General features: G+C 39.2%; 1 protein-coding gene and 1 pseudogene across 3 annotated transcripts in view; both read right to left on the bottom strand.

Annotated features, from left to right (window-relative positions):
* Positions 1 to 23,462, bottom strand: part of CRY1 (cryptochrome circadian regulator 1) — a 120,085-nt gene extending 96,623 nt beyond the window's left edge. For all 3 annotated transcript variants that reach the window (XM_028088603.2, XM_088025317.1, XM_028088602.2), the window contains exon 1: positions 22,699 to 23,462. In XM_028088603.2, coding sequence (XP_027944404.1) covers positions 22,699 to 22,856 — 158 coding nt within the window. In that variant the 5' untranslated portion in view covers positions 22,857 to 23,462. The remainder of the gene's footprint in view (positions 1 to 22,698) is intronic.
* Positions 10,732 to 11,226, bottom strand: LOC148163809 (large ribosomal subunit protein eL31 pseudogene; annotated as a pseudogene).
* Positions 23,463 to 25,685: the final 2,223 nt, after the last annotated feature.

Genomic DNA, 25,685 nt, shown 5'->3' on the forward strand with positions numbered 1-25,685 from the left:
ACCATACATATGGACATTAAAAAAAGTCTAAACAAATTTCAAGAAATTTAAATAATACAGAGCATATTCTCTTATATTGATGTATTTAAGCTAAAAATTAACCCTAAAAAGATAATCAGAAAAATTTTCTGTTTGGAATATAAGTGTTATAAATAAAACATAAAGAAAAATACTTCTAAATAACTCAAGAAACAAAGAAACAAATCATAATAATATTTAGAAAATATTTGAGCTGAATGATAATGAACATATCACATTGAAGAGACCTGTGGGCTACAACTACAATAGAAATTAAAGGTACTTTTACACAGCTAAAAGCTTATGTTAGGGGGAAAAGGGCTACAAATTAATAGTCTAGGCATACACCCCAAGAAGTTAGCATTAAGAAAAAGATAAAAGAAAGAATAAAAATAATAGATACTAATGAAATTGAAAACAAACCTACAATAGAGAAGATCAATAACTACAAAAGTTGGTTCTCTGAGAAGATGATAAAATTAATCAACCTCTGTCATGGGGATAAAAGGGATCATACAGGGAACACAGTCAGTGGTATTATAATAGCATTGTATGGTGCCACATGGTAGCTACACTTGTGGTGAACATAGCATAATGTACAGACTTGTCAAATCACTGTTGTATGCCTGAAACTAACATAACATTGTGGGTCCACGATACTTCAATTAAGAAAAAATTAATCAACTTCTGATGAAATTCATTAAAATGAAAAAGGAAAAGACACAAGTAATATCAAGAATGAAAAGGACAAAATAAATACAGGTGCTACTTACATTTAAATCACAAAAAAATAAGGTGAGTTTCAATTTCAAGAAATGGACTAGATTATTTAGATCAATGTTCCCATTAATAACAAATAAAAATATTAATATATATAAAACATCTTAAAGCATCTAAGAGCTGAGACAAGACAATAAGGAATTACCAAACCAAAAGTTAAGAAGAACACACAATCAGCTTTTGCCCTAAAAGAATTTGTTAATCCCAAAGAATCTGACCAGCAGTTTTGATCACCTCATGATACAAGAGGCACAGAAGTCAAAACCAAGGATCAGCCAAACATATAAAGTCTAAAAGAAGACACTCAAAACATTAAGCCAAAATGCTACACATTTCCTTTGGGAATGAATAAACCAGAAATAAAATCCTCTTCCACATGCCTTGTGGTGAGGAAGCCTTGGCATTCAAGCAGAAAAGGAGGGGAAAAAATAAAAAGAAAAGACTCTAAATTATAAGCACTGACCAGCCCCAGGGCAGATTTGCAGCCCAAATAAAAAGGATCAGGGTGGTCCACGAAACTTCAAACCATAAACTTAAAGTGTCCCTTAAGTGGCAGTGACTCTAATGCCACTAAGAAGTACAAATTCTTTGAGAAAGCCACCTTTATCCAGGGCCTCAGTTCTGAAAATTTTTCAAATACAAAAATCCTCAAAGCAGCTAAAGGGTAGGGGCAGATAACAGATTACCTTCAAAGGAGCAACAGTCCTCAACAACAACAATGAAAACTAGAAGACAGTATTCTATATTCAATAAGCTGGGGGGGAAAGGGAAAGTAATCTAAAATTCTATACCCATGAAAATATCTTACAGGTACAGAGATAAACATATAGATGTATTTTGATAAAAGATAAAAGGATTTGCCTCTAAAAGATCTCACTAAAGGAAATTCAAAATGATATGTTTCAGGCCAAAGTGAAGTGATTCTAGATGATCAATTGTTAGTATGTAAGAAAAACAAACAGAAAATAAAGTAGTAAATATAAATGAACTCAAACTTAACAAAAAAATATTGTAATAATGTCTAGGGGAATTGGTTTTTAAAAATGATAGAATTAAAACACAGAAGTTTAATTACAGAAGGGAATAATTAAATGTAAATGTTCTAGGCCCCATGTACTATACAGTAGGAAGGCAAAGGGTAAGGATTTGCATTAGACTTTGAAAAATTAAGTATATATCTCTTTTTTAAATCACTTTAAAGTCATGTAAGTATATTACCTTTATGGCATTTGATAAAATCTAACCACATATATGAAAATATTCTTAGAAAGCTAGAGAAACCATTTTTCTTAAGTTTCTTACTGTGACAAAATTTATCTAATGATGAAGAACAAATATCGTGAAAATGTCTATGCTAGAGCAATCTACACATTTAATGCAATCCCTATCAAAATACCATCAACTTTTTTCAAAGAAATGGGACAGATAATCCTAAAATTTGTATGGAACCAGAAAAGACCCCGAATAGCCAGAGGAATGTTGAAAAAGAAAAGCAAAGCTGGTGGCATCACAATTCCGGACTTCAAGCTCTATTACAAAGCTGTAACCATCAAGACAGTATGGTACTGGCACAAAAACAGACACATCAATCAATGGAACAGAACAGAGAGCCCAGAAATGGACCCTCAACTCTACGGTCAACTCATCTTCGACAAAGCAGGAAAGAATGTCCAATGGAAAAAAGACAGTCTCTTCAACAAATGATGTTGGGAAAATTGGACAGCCACATGCAGAAGAATGAAGCTGGACCATTTCCTTACACCACACACAAAAACAGACTCAAAATGGATGAAAGACCTAAATGCGAGACAGGAAATCATCAAAATCCTTGAGCAGCAACCTCTTCGACCTCAGCCACAGCAACTTCTTCCCAGAAACATTGCCAAAGGCAAGGGAAGCAAGGGCAAAAATAAACTATTGGGACTTCATCAAGATAAAAAGCTTTTGCACAGCAAAGGAAACAGTCAACAAAACCAAAAGACAACCGACAGAATGGGAGAAGATATTTGCAAATGACATATCAGATAAAGGCCTAGTGTCCAAAATCTATAAAGAACTTCTCAAAGTCAACACCCAAAGAACAAATAATCCAATCAAGAAATGGGCAGAAGACATGAACAGACATTTCTGCACAGAAGATATCCAAATGGCCAACAGACACATGAAAAAGTGCTCAACAACACTCGGCATCAGGGAAATCCAAATCAAAACCTCAATGAGATACCACCTCACACCAGTCAGAATGGTAAAAATTAACAAGTCAGGAAATGACAGATGTTGGCGAGGATGTGGAGAAAAGGGAACCCTCCTACACTGTTGGTGGGAATGCAAGCTGGTGCAGCCACTCTGGAAAACAGTATGGAGGTTCCTCAAGAAGTTAAAAGCAGAGCTACCCAGCAGTGGCACGACTACGTATTTACCCCAAACACAAAACGTAGTGATCCAAAGGGGCATGTGCACCCCAATATTTATAGCAGCAATGTCCACAATAGCAAAACTATGGAAAGAGCCTAGATGTCCATCGGCAGATGAATGGATAAAGAAGATGTGGTGTATACACACACACACACACACACACACACACACACACACACACAATGGAATATTATGCAGCCATCAAAAAAATGAAAGCTTGCCATTTGCAACGACATGGTTGGAACTAGAGGGTATTATGCTAAGCAAAATAAGTCATTTAGAGAAAGACAAGTATCGTACAATCTCACTGATATGAGGAATTTGAGAAAGAAGACAGAGGATCATAGGAGAAGGGAGGGAGAAATCAAATAAGATGAAACCAGAGAGGGAGACAAACTTTAAGAGACTCTTAATCTCAGGAAACAAACTGAGGGTTGCTGGAGTGGAGGGGGATGGGAGGGATGGGGTGGCTGGGTGATGGACACTGGGGAGGGTATGTGCTATGATGAGTGCTGTAAATTGTGTAAGACTGATGAATCACAGACCTGTAGCCCTGAAACAAATAATACATTATATGTTAATTTAAAAAAATATAAAAAAAATTTTTAGTACCTATGGAAAAAAAGAGTAAGATATACAATGCAATAACTTTTTATGTGAATTTAAAAATAAGTACACAAGAAATAACAAGACCTATGTTGCAAGAACACAAAGAAATATATTAGAATATAAACAACATACTATATAATTACTTTCTGAAAGTAACATAAATATTAAGATACTTGTTTATATGGGGAATGGAAATTCAAATAGATAAATATAAAGGAGAACTAAAGAAAGAAAATAACCAAGAGAGAGACTTTACATACACCAATGATGATAATGTGTCTTGAAAAGAGGATTAGTTTAACTTTCTGCACTTAAGGTTAAGAAAAATCATACACTGAGTTCTTTTGTTATTAATAACACTTTTTCAGTTGACTCCAGATGTTTTGTGTACATAACTGTATCATGTAAAAACAGCAATGATTTTACCTTCTCTTCCATTTTTATACCTCTTAGGCCTGCATTAGGTAGTACCTCTAGCACAATGATAGCAATAGTGATGATAGCAAGCATCTGTATCTTTTCAGTTTTATAAAAATTCTTCCAAAATTTAGCCACTAAACATGATGCTAGCTTTTGAGCTGATTTTTTATATAACCATATTAAAAAGACTTTGGGTGCTCGGGTTGCTCAGTTGGCTAAGCCTCTGACTCTTGATCTCAGCTCAGGCCTTGATCTCAAGGTCATAAGTTCAAGCCCTGTATTTTTTACTTACTTACTTACTTACTTACTTAATTAAATGGTAGCCTTCCATTTCTGTTTAGCACTAGCTTTTATTAAGAATGAATGTAGGGGGCACCTGGCTGGCTCAGTTGATAGAGCATGCAACCCTTAATCTCAGGGTTATTGAGTTCAAGCCCCATGTTGGGCATGGAGCCTACTTACAAAAAAAAAAGGATGTTGAATTTTACTAAACATCTGACATCTGAAGATGCTCTTGTGGTTTTTCTTTGCTCTATTAGTACAGAGATTATATCATTGTATTTCCAATATTGAATTATCCCTGCATTTTCAATATGCATGTAGAGCATATGTTTAAATATGATTTTTGTATTCTATTAGATAAATATGTACATTTTATTCCTAAATAATATTGGACTATAGATTCCTCCTCTTTTATTATGCTCTAGAACAGTGCTTTTCATGGCACTAAATTTACATATTCCTAAAAGTTCTGTAGAACTTTCCATGATAGGAAATCATGAGGCATTCAAGTATGTGACTAGACAAGATCACATAATGAATAAATGTGGATAGAGTTCTGTAGAACCCAACTATGAACCTATCTGGGCCTGATGCTTTTTATAAAAGTAACTCTTTGACAATATTCTGTATTCCTTCTGTAAGAACTGTCCTTTCAAAAGATCAATAAAATTGAAAAGCATCTGGCAATCTAACTAAGAAACAAACAAAAAAAAGAAACAAAAATACAAATACCTATTAGTATTTGTATTTGTATAACAGCAATTCTGGTGATTATTAAAATAAAAGAATGGGGCACACAACTTTAGCAATACATATAAAAATATAAAATGAGATTAAATGGTAGACATTTTAGGAAAAAATGAATTATTATCAAATTAAATGACCAAACTGACTAAAAAGAAAACCTAAGAAAATTAATAAACACCAATGGAACTGAAAAGTATGACAAAGATGATCTAAGTCAGGACTTGTTTCACTGCAATAAACAGAAATCTACTCAAACTAAGTCAAGCAAAAGAAAAAAAAAAGTATTGGGAAAATACTGGGGTATCTCACAGAACCTGTGCTCAGGGAGTATAGTCAGCTAAGGATTCTATAATGTTAGGAACCCAGGATTCCTGCTCCGTTTTGGAACTGAATGGTCTCATTTGTTCTTTCTATACATGTGCCCATTTTTTTTTCTTTCTACAATCACTTTTCTATGTAAGATTCCTAGCTTTTTATGCCTGCTCAATGTCAAGGCCCAATACCTACCAACTAGAGTCTCTATGTGCCTTTTTGAAACTTCCAAATTCCAAATTGGTAGAGCTTGGGTAAGGTATCAACTCTAGATCCAATAAACTGTCCACAGGAGAAAGATGAAAAATAGACCACAATGTCATAAGCTACTAAAACAAAAGCTAAATTCATCCTTTTAGTAAGGGTTTTGACAGGGACAGTATAATGTGTGAACTGCGCATTTTTACAATTTTATTTTATTGGGTTTTTGTTGTTGTTGTTGTTGTTGCTCTTTAGAGAAAGAATGTGTACAAGCGGGGGGTGGGAGGGGAAGGGCAGTGGGAGAGGGAGAGAGAGAATCTTAAACAGGCTCCATGCAGGGCTTGATCTCAAGACCCTGAGATCATGACCTGAGCTGAAATCAAGAGTCAGACGCTTAATTGACTGAGCCACCCACGTGCCCCATCCATTACCTTAACTTTGATACACCTTAAACCAAGTTTATCATTCTAACCCCCAAACTAGCTCCTTCTGACTTTGTCTCCCTTTCTGTGATCCCCAAACTTGGAATCATCTTTGTCTCCTCCTTTTCTAAAACCTCATACATATCACAAAATCCTTTTTAGTATTTCTCTTTCACTGATTCAATCTTTGCTTTCTGTTCCTATTATATGAGCCAAGGTTATGACCCTCATTACAAAAAGTAGCAACACTAAACCCTATAATAAAAAAGGTATGTTAACCCTAAAGTGAGAATCTGACCACCCAACACATGTTAATATCAATAAAAGGACTGGCAGGCACATTCTCTAATACATATACACTATACAGTAATTTAATACTAAGTCATTCTATTTATATTTTTTAAAGATTTTATTTATTTGAGAGAGTGAGAATGAGAGAGAGAGAGAGCACATGAGAGGTGGGGAGGGTCAGAGGGAGAAGGAGACTCCCCGCTGAGCAGGGAGCCCGATGCGGGACTCGATCCCGGGACTCCAGGATCATGACCTGAGCCGAAGGCAGTCGCTTAACCAATTGAGCCACCCAGTCGCCCAAGTCATTCTATTTATATATAGCCTTTTAATTCCAGCTGGCCTATATCACTTAAAAACAGCAAAACTTAAAGACACCACATATGTCATCAAGATATTTAGTTTGCTGTTATTGTTGCTACTGAGATGTAAAGCTGGAATAAGATAAAAATGGCAAAAGTAACTACAGTCAACAGAATCCCATTTTTTAAAATACCATTTTTCCTTCTTTCATTTCTAGGAAACCCTAATATCCAATTAAAACAAGTAAGCAACCCAAAACAAATAAAATATGTAAGAGTTTTAAAATGTCAAATCTTAAAATGTCAAATCTTAAAAACCTTAGTTACATCTTTTATAGTACTAATAATTACTTTTCCTAATACCATCACAGAAATCATACAATCTCTCCAAGTCCTCTGTAAAACAGAGGTCAACACTCACTGATGGCCAAGACTAATTTCAGCTTCAGAAAAGCAAGCTATCACTTTCTAGCACATCTGATTCCTGTTTCAAAGTTCTAGGCATATCAAGAGTCAAACCTGCTTATGTCAGTTGAACTTAACTGTAATCACATAATTTAAGTTTTAATTAATTACTGATTGAGTGTAAAAAGAAAGCAGTTTGTCAAATCACTGTGTTGTACACCTGAAACTAATGTAACACTATGTTAAGTATACTTCATTTTTAAAAAAGCTGTTCTATTGAAAACTAAACTGAATGCTTCAAAATGGCTTGATAAAAGGTGAATCACTAAAAAAGTTTCTCATTTCCTGTGGATTAAATATTTATAATATATCATAAGAAAAAATGTACCAAAGAAATGTACTCAAGTTTGCTTCACAAGAGTCTTTAAGGTTTTAATCAGCTTTTAAAAAAAATAGGCACTATCAGACTATGGGTGTAATTTATGCATGAAAGCCAACATGAAACTCCATCAATGAAATCAGCAGAACAATACTCCTTTATACACTCAACCTACAAGTACATGTTGAATACCTATATTAACTTTTTGGTCTCAGGACCTTTTGTATTCTTAAAAATTACTGAATAATCCCAAAGAGCTTTGTCTTATAGGTAATATCTACCAACATTTACGTGAGAAATTAAAGCTGAGAAAATTTTAAAACGCAAGACTATACCCGCACACATTCCATTAGCCATCACAGCAATAATGTCATTACTCATCAGCACCTGGAAAACTTACTTTATACACATGTGAGTGACAGTTAAAAAGTCAAATAATGTCTTAGTATTATTATAAATGAAGACAGTTTTGGATTAACTAAAAGAGTCTCAAGAACCCATAAGCATCTCTGGACCAACCAATGAGAACCACTATTATAGGGTTGAAGAGCCAATAATGAATAATGAGGAAGCAACAATGAATCAACCCCTCTTTTGTGTATTTTGCTGAAGGAGAACAAAGAAGTAAATCAATAAATGCATAATTTCAGGTAGTGATAGATGCCATTAAAACAGGGCAAGGAGACAGGGAAAAGTGGGAGGTATGCAGAAGTAGGGGCAATTAATTTATATAGGATGGTCAGAAGAGGTCTCTTTGAGAACAGCTATTGAAGGAATGAGCCCTGCTAAGGTCTAAGATAATATTCCAGGTAGAGAAGCAGAAAATGCAAACACCTTGGAAGCCATGGGAAGATTCTGAGCATAGAAATGACCTGATCTGATTAAGGTTTTTAAAATATTCATCTGGCTTCCACACGGAACAGACCAGGAAGGCAGGTATAAAAATTGAAGTAGAAAAGTTAGGAGGCTATTGCAATGTCCTGAAAAAAAAAAATTGGTGACTTGGATAGTATAATAGCAATGGAAGGGTGAGATTTGAAAGGATATCAAAGTTATTTTTAAGGAAAATCTATAATAACTGCTGAAAGACTAGACATAAGGTTTTGAGGAAAAAAAAAAAGAAATGAAAAAAGATGGCTCCTCCGATTTTGCAGGGCACCAAGGTAAATGTTGCCATTTATTGTGATACAGAAAAACCATGGTAGGTGGGGAGGATGGAGGCAAAACCAAGCTGAAGATACTTATTTGGAATCCAAATAAAAACACTGGATATGTGGGTCTGGAGCTCAAGATAGAGGTCAGGGCAGGAAATGCATGATAGGAAATCATGAGGCATTCAAGTATGTGACTAGACAAGATCACATAACGAATAAATGTGGATAAAGAAGTGAGTAAGAGAACTGAGATCTGGAATTTTGTCTTACATCAAAAGCTGTCAACATACATTTATGTAAGTGTTCTTTTTTATGTTTGCCTTTTTCAGAAAACTAATTGCTGGTCCCAATGGTATCAGATATCAGAGCTTTTTTCGTACTTCCCTTTTCATATTAGGACACTGACTCAAGAATCTCTGGAACTTCTCTTCTCTCAAACCAGTATTTCACTCCCTCCTTCCTCCCACCCACTCCCCCCTCCACACAAACACTAATTACCTCTACTCCTAATTTCTCCCTCTAGTTACCCCAGGGTACTCTCTCCTCTGTGCTCCCAAGGTTTGCATATTTCTACAGAAGTCCTATTTAACATTCTATATTCTAATTATTTGTCCTTTAATGGTGTGCAAGTTTCCTTATGGGCAGGAACCTTGACTTTAATCTCTGTATCCCCAGGGCCCTGCAAAACAGGCTCTTAATGAATGTTTCCTAAATGAATAAAATGAAGGGTGAGTGACCTGCCCAAAATCAGTACCACTACTACTCAGTAAGAAAGTAGGGATTAGAATCTAGAGAGCCAGATATTCTAAACTCACTTTAATCTGTCATTCAAAGAACTCTACACTGGGGCTTCACGTTATCTATATATTTTCTATTTATCATCCCGTCTTGACCGTAAGTTTGGTGATGTGCCCAAAATTCACCTTCTTCAGCCTGTCCAGAATCTGGTAAGACTTAAGTCTTACCTCTCCCATAAAAACTCTCATCAATCCCTCAGTCACTGCCCTCCTCCCCCACACCAGCCACACACACAAAAATCAGTAACCCCTTATATAATCTGATTTCTGATCTTACAACTACATTAAAACTACTCTTTCAAAGTTTACCAAAGGCCTTTATAACAGTTAAAGTATAATTTTCAAAACAGTAAAATCATGATTATCATAAAAATATTAAATGAATATATGGCAGAGATTTTATTTAATTCATTATAATGAATTAAGGGATCAGTAAGATGCTAAAATTGGTTCAAATGAGAATTGGACATACAGAGATTTACAATGCTCACGCTACAAAATTCATTTGCATGACATAAATAGGAATAATTTACATTGGTATGGACAGGAAACATTTGTTCTGTTATCAGTTTTCTAAATCTTAACTTTTTAAAAAATTTTATTTCAAGTGTAATTAAACATACAGTGTTCTATTAGTTTCAGGTGTACATTGTAATGATTCAACAATTCTATATTTTCTCAGTACTCATCAACATAAGTGTACTCTAAATTCCCTTTACTATTTCACCCACCTCCACACCCACCTCCCTCTGACAGCCACCAGTTTGTTCTCTGTATTTGAGTCTCGTTTTTTCGTTGGACTCCTTTTTTTCTATTCATTTCTTAAATTCCACATATGAGTGAAATCATATGTTATTTGTCTTCCTCTGACTGACTTACTTCACTTAGCATTATACTTTCTAGGTCCATCCATACTGTTGCAAATGGCAAGATTTCATTCTTTTTTATGGCTGAGTAAAATTCCACTGTGTGTGTGTGTGTGTACACCACAAGATTTCATTCTTTTTTACGGCTGAGTAAAATTCCACTGTGTGTGTGTGTGTGTGTGTGTGTGTGTGTGTGTGTGTGTGTGTGTGTGTGTGTACACCACATCTCCTTATCCATTTATCTTATCAGTGGACACATGGGTTGGTTCTATGTCTTGGCTATTGTAAATAATGCTGCAACAAACACAGAGGTATATACATCTCTCTGAATTAATGTTTTCATTTTCTTTGGGTAAATACCCAGAGTGGAATTACTGGATATGGTATTTCTATTTTTAATTTTTTTGTGTGATTTTATACCTTTATTTGACAATCAGCGATTAGTTCTCATCCACATTAACTGTCTGTAGATTTCTGAAAGTGGTGACAGGTACATAGGTAACCAGTGTGTACAGCTTGTTCGGTGAATCTTCATCCTTGTTATGTTTTCTGGACAACCGCACATGGATATGGTATGGAACATTCCTTTGGCCCAGACAGCTTTGTTGAGCCTCGTGTCAATGCGCACATCTGGAGTTCCCATCTCCTTCATGGCAAATTTCCGGATCTCTTTGAGTGCCCGAGGGGCACGCTTCTTGAAATCCACTCCATGGATGCACCTGTGAATGTTGATGGTATATTCTCTGGTCACTACCTCGTTGATGGCAGAACGGCCCTTCTTCTCGCTACCCTTCTTCGCGGGAGCCATTCTGCTAGGCCCTGGTTGGAAAGGAAGCAATTTTTAATTTTTTGAAGAATCTCCATACTGTTTTCCACAATGGTTGCACCAATTTGCATTCCAACCAATAGTGCACAAGGGTTCCTTTCTCTCCACATCTTCACCAACACCTGCTTCTTGTGTTTTTAATTTTAGCCATTCAATAGGTGCGAGGTGATATCACATTGTGGTTTTGATTTGCACTTCCCTGATGATGAGTGATGTTGAGCATCTTATCATGTGTCTGTTGGCCATCTCTATGTCTTCTTTAGAAAACTGTCTAGGGGCGCCTGGGTGGCTCAGTCATTAAGCATCTGCCTTCAGCTCAGATCATTGTCCCAGGGTCCTGAGATTGAGCCCTGCATCAGGCTCCCTGCTCCACAAGAAGCCTGCCTCTCCCTCTCCCATCCCCCTACTTGTGTTCCCTCTCTCGCTGTGTCTCTGTCAAATAAATAAATAAAATATTAAAAAAAAACAAAAACAAAAAACTGTCTATTCAGGTCCTCTGACCATTTTTTAATCAAATTGTTTGTTGAGTGTTGAGTTGTATAAGTTCTTCATATATTTTGGATATTAACTCTTTATCAGATACATCACCTGCAAATATCTTCTTCTTTCACAGGTTGCCTTTTTGTTTTGTTTATGGTTTCTTTCACTGTGCAAAAGCTTTTTATTTTGGTGTAGTCCCAATAGTTTAATTTTGCTTTTGTTTCTCCTGCCTGAAGAGATTTCTAGAAAAATGTTTCTACAGCTGATGTCAAAGAAATTACTGTCTGTACTTTCCTCCAGGCATTTTATGGTTTCAGGTCTCACAGTTAGGTCTTTAATCCATTTTGAGTTTATTTTTGTGTATGGTGTACAAAAGTGGTCCAGTTTCATTCTTTTTCATGTAGTTGTTCAGTTTTCCCAGCACCATAACTTTTTTCCCCCCAGAGGTAGAATTTAGTGATTCATCAGTTGCATATAACACCCAGTATTCATTCTGTCAAGTGCCCTCCTTAATGTCCACACCCATTTACCCCACCCCCCCACCTACCTCCCCTCTAACAACCCTCAGCTTTTTTCCTATAGTTATGAGTCTCATAGTTTGTCTCCCTCTGATTTCATCTTATTTTTTTCTTTCCCTTATGTTCATCTGTTTTGTTTCTTAAATTCCACATATGAGTGAAATCATGATATTTCTCTTTCCCTGATTTATTTTGCTTAGCATAATACCCTCTAGTTCCATCCACATCGTTGCAAATGGCAAGATTTCATTCTTTTTGACGGTCAAATAATAGTCCACTGTGTGTATATATGTGTCTGTGTGTGTGTGAGCACATCTTCTACATCTTCTTTATCCATTCATCTGTTAATACACACACATCTTCTTTATCCACTTGTCTGTTGATGGACCTCTGGGCTCCTTCCATATTTTGGCTATTGTGGACATTGCTTCTATGAACATAGAGGTGCATGTGTCCCTTCGAATCACTATATTTGTATCCTTTGGATAAACACCTAGTAGTGCAATTGCTGGGTTGTAAGGTAGCTCTATTTTTAACTTTTTGAGGAACCTCCACACTGTTTTCCAGCGTAGCTGTACCAGTTTGCATTTCCACCAACAGTGTGGGTTGGAAGGGCTAGGAAGGGTTCCTCTTTCACCACATCCTTGCCAACATCTGTTGTTTCCCGAGTTGTTAATTTTAGCCATTCTGACTGGCCAGCACCATAACTTTTATCTACACTTTGCCTTTTATCTCTTTTTACAGAGTTGTAAAGTAGTCTAGACAATCAAGAACAAAAGTGCATAACCCTAAGTTAGAATAATGTAATTTCTGGAGGGTCCTCTATATCCCAGAGGGTCTACTGCCCAGCATTCAAGACATTCAGTCATTTCTTCCACCCGTTTCCAAGTCATTGAGTATTTTTCCCATATAACTGTCAAAACTCATCCTAACTTGCCTTCTTCAGCACAATGAAGAAAAATTCTTGCCACCTTTGGTTTCCATGATGCAGTACTCACCTGGCTCCTCTTTTTACCTCTCTGACTGATTCTCTCAGTCTCCTTCACCAGTTTCCATTCATCTTAAATATAGTAACCACCAAAATTTTGATGCATTTTACTCTACCCAATATCACCAGTCATGCTTCACCTATTAATTATATAGGATTTACTCCCATATCCACAGTTCTAATGTCTATAATCCCCAAACTTGAACTTCTCTTTTCCCCATTTCCCATGTTGATATCTTAGCAGTACCTCAAATTCAGCAATGACCTAAACTAAACTCATTCTTTTCCTCATCGAAATATGATCTATTCCTGCATTCTCTAACAGCTAATTGTCAAAGAGGCACAAAGCATGAGAATCTTACATTCTAATGCCTCTCTGAAACTGCCTTTTTGACAGTAACCTAAACTGTCCACTGCACCTCTACAATCACTCTCTTGCATCTTCCCCTTCCTCACAGACTTTTCCCTAATTAAAGTCTATACTACCTTTCAATGGACTATTGATAAAGCCTCCATTCTGCTCTACTATCTCTTTCCTCTATCATTCATTCAACTGCCAAATTATATTTCCTCAAAAAGGAGTCAAAGTTTTTCTGACCTTCTGATCTGAGTTCTTACATAATAGGCATCTATTGTTTTAGGACATCCACCTACTTTCTACTCATTCTACTTCAGTTACTTCAGTCCATTTGAGTTGATCCACCCATGAGGCACACAACTGCAGCTCACACAGATGCTCACAATGACTGGCTCATAAATTGATTCAAACAGAGCCAATGAAGTACCACAGACTTTTGCTGAGACTTCTGGGGCAGAGACATATGCTTTTTACTACTGTAACTGCTATTGTTATTGCTATATTTCACCACCAGAGGACAGTCTGAGAAGTCAACCCAGAATAAGTGAAGTTTGGAGATGCAGAGGGAAATTTGGTCCTGGAGACATCTTCTGAGCCCTAGCACCAACCCATATGTCTGAAGCCACTTCCCCTTGGGTTGTTCAATTATATTTGCCAATAAACTCTTTCTGCTTAAGCCTGTTTGAGTCAGGCAAAACCATCCAGAGTACTAAACAATACTTCCTGTCTTTTCATGCACCATATGACTCAGTTACACCAACATCTATACCAGTATCAGAATATTGTGCTTTGCCTCATGTTATTTCCTTAGCCTGAAGTTTTCTTCCCTCAACCTGGACGGAATTCCTTCCCTCTATTCTGTGTTTATTAAGATTCATCTCATACTTCAAGGCTCAGCTCAAATGCCTCAGTGAAGCAATCCTCTAAGGCTAGAAAAAGAAGCAAAGGACTAGATTACACAGGGATTTTAAACTATGCTATGGCTTTTGAACTTTAACCTAAAGGTAAAGAAGTGTCACTGAAGGATTTTAAAGAGTAAAGGACATGAAGAGATTAGCAATTTTAAAGGATCACTCTGGTTGCTGTATAGAGAATGAATTAGAGAAGGGCAAAGGGGACAATGATTCATAAACTACTCAAATAATCTAGCCAAAAGGATGGTGGTATGGAAGTGACAGTGGAGAGAGAAGAATGTATTTCTGTGGTTATTTTATTTCTGAATAAATCCCTCTTTATACTGAGGGCAGAGAAATTATCTACTGACTTCCATTTACCCACAGAAATTAACAAAGTGGTTGGCACACAGTAGGAACTCAAATATTTCTTAAATAAATTAATATATAATTAACAATCTTATCTGTCAATTGAGCAACTGGGCAAATGATGGTATTATTTATGAAGATAGGAGACACAGGAAAATTCAGTTTGTTTTTGAGATAGAGATAATGGAGATGATGATCTTTGTGGTTTTTAATTTTTTTAGAGGGGGAGGGGGGAGAGGCTGAAGGGGAGGGAGAGAGAATCTGAAGCAGGCTCCACTCCCAGCCCGGAGCCTGACACAGGACTCCACCTCACAGCCCTGAGATCATGACCTGAGCTGAAATCAAGAGTCAGATGCTTAACCAAGTGAGCCACCCAGGTGCCCCGATGATCTGTTTTGAACAGACTGAGTTTAAGGTAATATAATACAATCAGACAGGGAATCTATATATAATGGATGCATATCTGGGGATCAGGAGAGAGATATGAATTGAAGATGCTGATTTGTGAATCTTGAGCAAATGGATAACTGACTTTTTGAAGGGAGAGGAGACTGTCTAGGAATTATGTAAAATGAAAAACAGGTGATCACAGACCTAAGGGGCATTTAAGAGCTGAACAGAAAAAGAGAAGTAAAGGAAGAACACTAATAGCTTTGGCAGAAAAAAAAAAAAAAAACAAATAAACAAGAGGAAGGTCCTCTAACCAATTTAAAGGGAAGAAGAGGAAAGTGTGGTCAAAAGTGTCCAACATGGTAAAAAGTCAAGGAATGAAAAGTTTAAAAGTATCCTTTGGATGAATACTATCTTGGTGGAGTAGATGCAGTGGAACCCAGACTAGGAGTGGACTGAAGAAGGGTGAGTAGAAAGAAGATAAAGAAATGAAGTCAGCCAGTATTAGACATCTTATACATTAAATTTGGCTAAAAAGAAACTGAGAAACATAGTTACAGGGTAGGAACATACTCAAAGGGTAGGTTTTCCTCCCCTGTTGGTTTTCTTGTCCTTACAGAACTGGGACTTATGCATGTTTAAGTGCTGACTGGAAGCAAACCATAAAGAGGTTAAAGAAAGGGTAAGAGAATAAATCATCAAAAATGAGTCACAATATGTGTGTGTATATCAAAACATCATGTGGAACACCTTAAATATATACAATTTTTATTTGTCAAATATACCTCACTAAAGCTGTAAAAAATATGAGCAGTTTAAAATGGGGTATACCTGAAAAGACTGGTTTTGAATAAGGAAAGCAATGTCTCTTTCACTGAAATCAGACAGTAGAAGGAAAGAATGGGTAAGGATGTAGGTATGTTTATAGATTTGGTTATTGAAAATTAAAAGAATCTACATGTGATAATGGCAACTGTGTTTTTTTTAAGATTTTATTTTTATTTATTTGAGAGAGAGCGAGAGAGAGAAAGAGATAGAGCACAAGCAAGGGAGGGGCAGAGAGAGAGGGAGAAGCAGGCTCCCCACTGAGCAGGGAGCCTGACGTTGGACTCAATCCCAGGACCCCAGGATCATGACCTGAGCCGAAAGCAGATGCTTAACCAACTGAGCCATCCAGGCGCCCTTGTCAACTGTGTTTTAAACATGTTGAAGTTTAAATGTCAAAAATAGTTATCTTCACTGAAAGTTGTTTCTCTGAATTATGAGTTTAAGACACATTAGCATCAAAGTTAAATGAAGTAACTGTCACATTCCTAAACCCTAGACTTAACAAAGAAAATTTTAAAAATATGTATCAAATGCCTACTTTGTACGGACACTGTGGAGAACACAGAGAGCTCTTGCCCCCAGTATCTGTACAGCCTTGTTACCTCCCTTTCTTTAGGTCTCTGTTCTCACATTCTGCTTTATTTCTCTCCATTATACTTACCACCACCTGACATATTATATATATTTTATTGCCTGTTTCCCCTCCTAGACTAGAAGGACCTCAAGGGCAGGGACTTTCTCTTATTTACTGTTTTATCTCCAGTACTAAAACAGTGCCTACTATAAACATGAATGAAAAATAAATCTTTGATTGAATGAAATGGTACCTTCTCTTCAGGAAAAAGAGTTGCAATCTGTTAAATGAAGGAGAAATGAATATATGAGGACTATATCAATATTCACAAAATAAGAAGTATTTACTTCTTTTTAATGGTATTTAATGGTGATGTGGGAAGCAATATCAAAAAATGGCGTAAGACAAGATGTCCATCAACAGATGAATGGATAAAGAAGATGTGGTACATATATACAATGGAATATTATGCAGCCATCAAAAAACGAAATCTTGCCATTTGCAATGACGTGGATGGAACCGGAGGGTATTAGGCTAAGCAAAATAAGTCAATCAGAGAAAGACAAGTATCATATGATCTCACTGATATGAGGAATTTAATCTCAGGAAACAAACTGAGGGTTGCTGGAGTTGTGGGGGTTGGGAGGGATGGGGTGGCTGGGTGATAGACATTGGGGATGGTATGTGCTATGGTGAGTGCTGTGAATTGTGTAAGACTGATGAAATCACACACTTGTACCTCTGAAACAAATAATGTATTATATGTTTAAAAAAGAAGAAGAAGATAGTAGGAAGGGAAAAATGAAGGGGGGGGAATCGGAGGGGGAGACGAACCATGAGAGACTATGGACTCTGAGAAACAAACTGAGGGTTTTAGAGGGGAGGGGGTTGGGGGCATGGGTTAGCCCGGTGATGGGTATTAAGGAGGGCACATATTGAATGGAGCACTGGGTGTTATACGCAAACAATGAATCATGGAACACTACATCAAGAGCTAATGATGTAATGTATGGTGACTAACATACTAAAATAAAATTTTAAAAAAATGGCGTAAGAATTCATAAGACTGTAAAGTGTAAAGCATCCCAGACAACATGATAAAAAATGTATTATGGAAAAGGCAGCATGTGGACTGGACCTTAAAGGGGTAGGTAGATTTTTTTAAGTGTACAATTCAATGTTTTTTTAGTATATTCAAAGAGTTGTGCAACCATCACCTTCTAGAATATTTTCATCACCTCAAAAAGAAACCCCATGCCCCTTAGCTACCACCTCCCAACTCCCCCAAGTCGGCTAGCCCTAAAAAGCCACTAATCTAATTTCTGTCTCTACATATTTGCCTATTCTAGACATTTCATATAAACATAATCAAATAATTTGTGAAATTTTGTGACTGGCTTTAGCATAATGTTTTTAAGGTTCATCCATGTTTTAGCATGTATCAGTACTTCATTTCTCTTTATGACTGAATACTACTCCATTGTATGGATATAACATATTTTAACCATTCATCAGTAGATGGTCATTTGGGTTGTTTCTACCCTTTGACTATTATGAATAATGTAAATTATTAAAATAATAGTCCTATGAACATTCATATATAAGTTTTTGTGTGGTGTAATTTTAGTAAGAGATAAGTAAAGGAAGGAATGGAAATTTTTTTTTAAAGTACGCTCCACCCACAAAGTGGGGCTTAAACTCACAACCCTGAGATCAAGAGTGGCATGCTCTACCAACTGAGCCAAATTGAAATATTTTATATCATTCAATCCCAAATATGACAAATTCAAGATAATGTTTTCACTGATGAGGCCAAGTGAATTTTCATAAAGCTTAATTTATTCAAGTCAAAGGACTGTCCTTTATTTTCCAACAATGTCCTTCAAAGTTTCTTTTTAAATGTTAAAAGATCCTTTTTAAATGAAATTATAGCAATATTAAAAGGTAATTTTGGGGGGCGCCTGGGTGGCTCAATTGGTTGGGCATCCGACTCTTGATCTCAGCTCAGGTCTTGATCTCAGGGTTGTGAGCTGAAGCCCTGCACTGGACTTCATACTGGGCACGGAGCCTACTTAAAAAAAAAAAAAAAAAGGTAGTTTTGTTAATTTACTCAGGTAAAAACTTCGTTAAATCCAATCCAAAAATCTAGGAAATGCTGTTGACTGAAGGAAATGGCATGAAGGAAAGAAAGTAGAAACCCACAAAATAGCCTGAATGCCAACTAAGGAGATTGCACATTATCCTACGTCATAAGGAAATGAATAAAGTTGTTTCACTATAAAAGTACTGACTTCTGGATGCCATTTCATTCAATGAACTGTAACTGAGCTACAGCTATATAAAAAGTACTGAATTCGGGGCTATGACAACAGACTAAATAAAACTCTGTCCCTGCCTTTTTATAACTTAGTCTTTAGTATAAGAAAAAAGTCTCCATTCATTATTACATCTTTACCCATCTTTCAGAAAGGACAATATTTAATAGTTAAAAATAATCTTTTAAAAAGGAAAATATGGTGGTGCCTGGGTGGCTCAGTCATTAAGCGTCTGATCTGGTTGTCTGCTCAGCGGGAGGGCTGCTTCTCCCTCTCCCACTCCCCCTGCTTGTGTTCCCTCTCTCGTCTCTCTGTCAAATAAATAAAATCTTAAAAAAAAAAAAAAAAAGGAAAATATGGGACTATTCCTACTGTGCTTACAAGCTTTATTTCACTCATTTGACAATGTGAGTTGCTGGGTGTACAAAGATAACATAACTAACTCCTATCCTACAGAAGCTTACAGTCTAGATTTTATAAACTTATCAAATGCTCTAGAGGAAACTGACTGCAAACATGTAATTAGATATTATTCACCTAGGGCTTTCAATTTAGTAGCAAATAACAAAAAAGCACTTACCAGTCACATTTTAAACATTTTACATTTGTTAAATAATTTATTAACAGTTTTATGAAAAGGTTATTACTATATTAAGATATTATTAATACATTAAAATATATTAATTTATCTTTTCCCAGAATCTACATTAATGACATCAGTTCTGCTAATGAGTGCTTTTAAATACAGTTGCTGTATCATTCCCATCAGCGCAAACATACGGTAATTTCTCCAATCTTCAAAAAAAAAAAAAATTCTCTCTTGAATTCACATTCCAAGCCAGGCACCTTATCATTTTTCTGATCCCCTTATAACAAAACTCCCTAAAAGACCTGTCTGTAGGAGATGTCCCCCAAATTTTCTCCTCTCAGACTCTCTTTACCATTCCAGAAAGGCTTTGCCTCTGACACTACCGAAACCACTCCAGTCAAGACTGTAAATGACCTCAAAATCCTAAACAGGATTTTTAGTTTTTAGTTCTTATCTCACTTGACCTATCAGCAACACCTGACAGAGGTAAAGCATGCTCTTGGAAATACTTTATTTGGCCTCTAAGACACCATACTCTTCTGGGTTTTCTTCTCATCTTACTAGATACTCCTCAATCTCCTAGGCTAATTCTTCCACAGCTCCACAATTTCTACACATTAGAGTATCCAAGGCTCTGACCTTGGACCTACTCTGTTTTCTATCTACACTCACTTCCTTATGTTCTCACAAAGTCTCATGGCTCCACTAGAATTTAACTTTAACAGGAAAGGGATTTTTTTAGCTATTTTTGTTAATGCTGAATGCCCTGAACATAAAACAATACCTGGCATGTAGTAGGTACATGACAAATATTTGTTCAATGAAAGGATGAATGAATAAATGGCTTAAATATTATCTACAAACTGATGACTCTCCAATTTATACCTCCTGCCTGGAACTCTGTCCTGAACACCCGATATATCCAACTGTCAATCTGCCATCTCTACTTGGATGTATAATAAACATCCCAAACCTAAGTCCAAAAGAGAACTCAATCACCCTCCCAATGGCTTCTGCAAATGACTTCACTTTCTTGGCCAAGTGCAGCTTTAGCCTAGTTCCTCAAACAAACAATTTCAAAATAATCCCTAATCTCTTCTCTTTCTCTAGTACCACGTAACCGATCTGCCAACAAATACTGTGGATTCTTTTTTTTTTAAGATTTTATTTATTTATTTGAGAGAGTGAGACAGAAAGAGCACGAGAAGGGGGAGGGTCAGAGGGAGAAGCAGACTCCCCGCTCAGCAGGGAGCCCAATGCCGCACTCAATCCTGGGATTCCAGGATCATGACCTGAGCCGAAGGCAGTTGCTTAACCAACTGAGCCACCCAGGTGCCCAATACTGTGGATTCTTCCTTCAAAATATACTCAGCATTTGACTACTTCTCACCACGCCCACCACTATCACTGTGGTTCAAGCTGGAAGAATCCAACAGCTTCCTGTTTCTTGTCCACCTTCTCCTCCCAATCTAGAACTATGATCAGAGAAATTTTTTCAAACTTAAATTAGATCACACCACTTCTCTGCTCATAATCCTCCAATCATTCCCTCTTTGCTCTGAGTAAAAGCCCAAATCTTGACAACTGCCTATAAACCTCTACTCAGTCTGGCCCGCTTACGTCTCTGACCTCACCTACTACTACCACTATTCTGTTCCTTTTTTTTTTTAAAGATTTTATTCATTTATTTGACAGAAAGGGACACAGCGAGAGAGGGAACACAAGCAGAGGGAGTGGGAGAGAGAGAAGCAGGCTTCCCGCTGAGCAGGGAGGCCGATGCGGGGCTCGACGCGCGGGCTCGATCTCAGGACCCCGGGATCATGACCCAAGCCGAAGGCGGACGCTTAACGACGGAACCACCCAGGCGCCCCTATTCTGCTCCTTTCATATTGCTTCTTTTGCTGTTTCTTCCAAAGGTGAAACACATTTCCACTTCATGGCCTTTTCCCTCACTGTTCTCCCTGCCTGGAACGCTTTTTCCCTAGATATCTGCAATCCATTACCTGTTTCATCAGTTTGTTTAACTGCCACCTTCTGAGTTCTCGGCGATCACCATATTTAAAACTGCAGGGAGGGGCACCTGGGGTTGACTCAGTCCGGTGAGCAGCTGCCTTCAGCTCAGGTCATGATCTCGGGGCCCTGGGATGGAGCCCCAAGTTGGGCTCCCTGCTCAGCGGGGAGTCTGCTTCTCTCTGCTCCTGTCCCCGGCTCGTGCTCGCTCATTCTAGCGCGCGCTCTCTCTCAAATAAATAAAATCTTTAAAAAAAAAAAAAAAACTGCAAGGATAATCCCACCCCATTGTATTCTTTATCCCCTATCTCTTCTCTATATTTCTCCACAGCTTTTATCACCATCAACTACTATATATTTGACTGTCTGGGACATAACGCTCGAAAAGGATAAGAATTTTTGTCCGTTTCGTTCACTACTATATCCCTGGTGTTTAAAGCAGTGCTAGGAATACAGTAGTGATCAATAACCTATCTGTCAAACAAATGCTTTCATTTCCACCAGGGGGCCTAACAATCACCTAGCCTGGTATTCAGGAAACGACCATAAAGCTTCTCGAAAATTTTTTTCAGTGCTCTGATCCCTAGAAGGCTTTACCCTTTGCCTAGAAAGAAAAACTGTGCTTTCTCTAGTCAACCACAAGGAGGAGAGGAAGAGCTGAGCAAAGAGAAACCAGATGTTTCCCTTGCTTTTCCTACGGCGACCTCGAGGTGGAAGAAAAGTGGATTTGGAGGTGCCTGTACTGAATGATTTTTCTCCACACTATGCGTTACCTAGACACCCACAAACGTAAACACGCAAAGCAGCGATCCTTTCGAATGCCACAAAGAGGCCAAGAAAAATCAATCCAGCGGCCACTGAGAACTCGGAGGGTGTTTCTTTAACAACACCGCTAAGAATTCCCCATAAAACCAGGGGAAGAGTTCCCACTAGCGCAGAGGCACGTAACTCACACATGAAGGCCAAGGTGTTCCCGGTTGCTGGTACTCTCTGGCCAGAGAACTATTAAATCAATTCCATTTCATTCTCAAGGCACCTCCAACTTGGAAAACGGCGTTAAGTACCGCGGTCCCAGGTCTAAATTCTCAGATTCGGCCGATTGCAAGTCAAGTCCTGATTCATTAAACACCAAAATCCCCATTTCCCACGGGATTTCGACTTACCGCCACCTGTTGATGCCCACGTTGGAGGAGCCGGCGAACCAGGGGTCGAGGATGTAGACGCAGCGGATGGTGTCAGCGCCCTGAATGCACTCCTTCAGGGCGGGGTTGTCGTGAAGCCGGAGCCCCTTTCGGAACCAGTGCACGGCGTTCACCCCCATCCCGGGGGCGCGGCGGCGGGCGAGTCCTTGCCCAGTTCCCCCACCGAGAAATTCAAGGAAAGAAGGGCCGGCTCATACCCGACACCTCTGCTTCCAGGGGAACCGCCACACCCAAGGAGAGGGGAAAGGGCGGCAGAAGGGAAAAAAGGAAAAAATGAGTCCGAGGAGGGGGCCGGAGAAGGAGAGGACGCTGGAGGCGCCGCTGGAAGATGAATGGAGGTTGCCGTCAGCGGAGTCCGGGTGTGACGCCCTTTAGGAACCGGCGCCCGCCGCAACCGCCGGCACGAGCCGCATCGCTTCGAGGGCCTCGGAGCCCGGGGAATGAGCACGTTCCACGAGCCCGAGCCGCCACGACGGCCCCGACCAGCACCGGCAGCCCCAGGAGGTTCGTCACGAAAACCTCGCCCCACCGAGGCGGCCCCGGAGGAGAAAACCGCCCTCCTGAGGCGAGCCACCGAGAGGGATGAGAGGGGATCCAGCCACAGTCGGCCACGCCGTCTCTCGGTCCGGGGAAGAGGAGTGAGCACGGAGGCGGTGGTCGAGGCCGCTGGACGGTTGCCGGCCGGTGACCGGTCCCGAGGCTGCCCGGGTGACTCCGCCGCCACCGCCGCGTCAGCGGCCTCGGCCCCGCCCCCGGATCCTCATTGGAGAGCGCGCTCCCCACGTGACCCCCGGCACCTCACGTTTCTGAAGTGTGTTTACTACAGCGGCTCAGACTGAGGAATCTGCTCATGATTCAGTCGCTTCTAGGGGGCGGCAGCTGCTTGATCTCAAAGCCCTCGACCCTCGCCCAGACCCCGAGCTTCCTTTCTCTGCCCTTTTTCTCCGCCGCCTGGTCGCCTAAAAGCGCCCACGATGACCACAGGCCCCATGTGAGGGAAGGCTTAGCCCCGCCCCTGGAGGCCGTGAGCGTCCCCTATTGGCTGAGGCTCTCTGAGACCCGGATGAGCACGGGGCTGCGGGGAGCTCGCGGGGGCGCGCTCGGCTGGGATGGCGCGCGTGCGCTCTCGCTGCGTTCTAGAGAGAAGGAGGGCGCGGCCGGCCGTCTGGAGCGCGCTCTGGGATTCCTCTTGTGGCGTTCCGGGAAGGCCTGGAAACAGCCGTGTGTCCTCCCGGAGTCGGCGAGGGAGTCCGGCGGGGAGTGAGCGTGGCATGGGTTGAAAGGAGAGAAGAAAGCTCCGTTAGACTTCAAGCCCCAGCCTTGTGCTTCAGTGCAGCTTTGGCTAAAGAAGCCGACTTTGGAGTGTGTGGAGCTGGCGCCCCCCCATTCTTCGGGCCCTCGTGGTGTTGCTCCCTCGGATGTGTTCCGGGGAGTAAGGGTAACGGGCAAGGCGGGTGCCAGGCACCCGGAATTCCTTAATACTATTTATGTATCTTCAACCTGTCAGCCCTGATTTCTCACCCTTAGTGTGGTTAGAGCGACAGTGAGCATCAGGCCCGGTCATTCCTTTCGACGTGTGATGCCCTTATATTCATTAAGCGATTTACTGAATGAACCAGGCACTGTTCAGAGTGCTAGAGGTACAAGAGAGAAATAGACAAAAACCTCAGCCCTGGTGGAGTTTACGATGTGTCTCTTAACCTTCAAACGTGCTATTTTTTCCTTTATAAAATGCTCTTCTTTAGAATGTGCTATTCACCATAGCAACCTTTGAGCTACCTAGTACATTTCTACACATCCCTTTAGACTCAGATAAAGTGGTACCTAATTTGTGAAAATATCCCTGTCATCCAGAGCAGATTTAGGACGTACACCCATCTCCCCGGGTGTGTCTCTGATACATTACTTAACATACTATTGTGAAGATTAAATGAAAAGTACATACTTTAATACCTAGCATGAAGTAGGTGTTCAATAATAGTATTTATTATTATAACAGTGTGTCTCTGATTTCCTCTCAAGGACAGGGTGGCTGTCCAGTTTGTTTTTTGCATCATCAATACCGAGTATAGAGCCTGACACATACGCATTACAATGTGTATTGAATGAATGAGTGAATGAATGAATGCTCTCTGCCACCAGTGTGTCCCGCAAGGTTAAAAGGAGGAAGGATATGGTACTTGTTATGGGTTGAGTTGTGTCCTAAAATTCATATAACCCCTCATACCTGGGAATGTGCCCTTACTTGGAAGTAAGGTCTTTGCAGATGATCAAGTTAAGATGATGTCATTAGGGTGGGCCCTAATCCAACATGACTAGTGTCCTTATAAATTTGGAAATTTGGACACAGAGACAGACCCACACACGAAGAGAATGCCATGTGAAGATTGGAGTCATGCTACCATAAGCCAAGAACTAACTATTCAAAGCTAAGAGAGTGACCTGGAACAAATCCTTCCCTAGCACCTTCAGAGGGGGCATGACCCTGCTAACACTTTGATTTCTGATTTCCAGCCTCCAGAACGATGAGACAATAAATTCCTGTTGTTCTAAGCCACTTATTTTGTGGTACTTTGTTAATAGAGCTCTAGCAAACTAATACAGCAATACTAAATTCAATAATCTAGTGAGCCAGTGTCTGGATAGTCTTCCCTAACCCTGCTTCTATTGCCATAAAAAGGGCATAGCATCCTTTCTTTGGTTTCTTAAGAGCATTTAAAGTTACATATATGAAAACCCTTTGTTCACTATAAAGTATTAAGTATTTGTTATTTTTATCAGCGGAGATGAGCCTTGGGTAATTACCACTCTGAAAGATCCATCATCTATGCATAGGATGTAGCACACAGAGCTGTGCCCTTACTTGGATTGCCTCATTCTCCAGGGTCTATTGTACTTTTTAAAATAACAGTGTTTTGTGTTTCACTTTGGGCAGTGTTAAAGTAAGT

Source organism: Eumetopias jubatus, unplaced genomic scaffold, assembly GCF_037043125.1.
Source record: "Eumetopias jubatus isolate StellerSeaLion01/CBP00866 unplaced genomic scaffold, mEumJub1_p1.0 scaffold_8, whole genome shotgun sequence".
NCBI classification, from domain to species: Eukaryota; Metazoa; Chordata; class Mammalia; order Carnivora; family Otariidae; genus Eumetopias; species Eumetopias jubatus.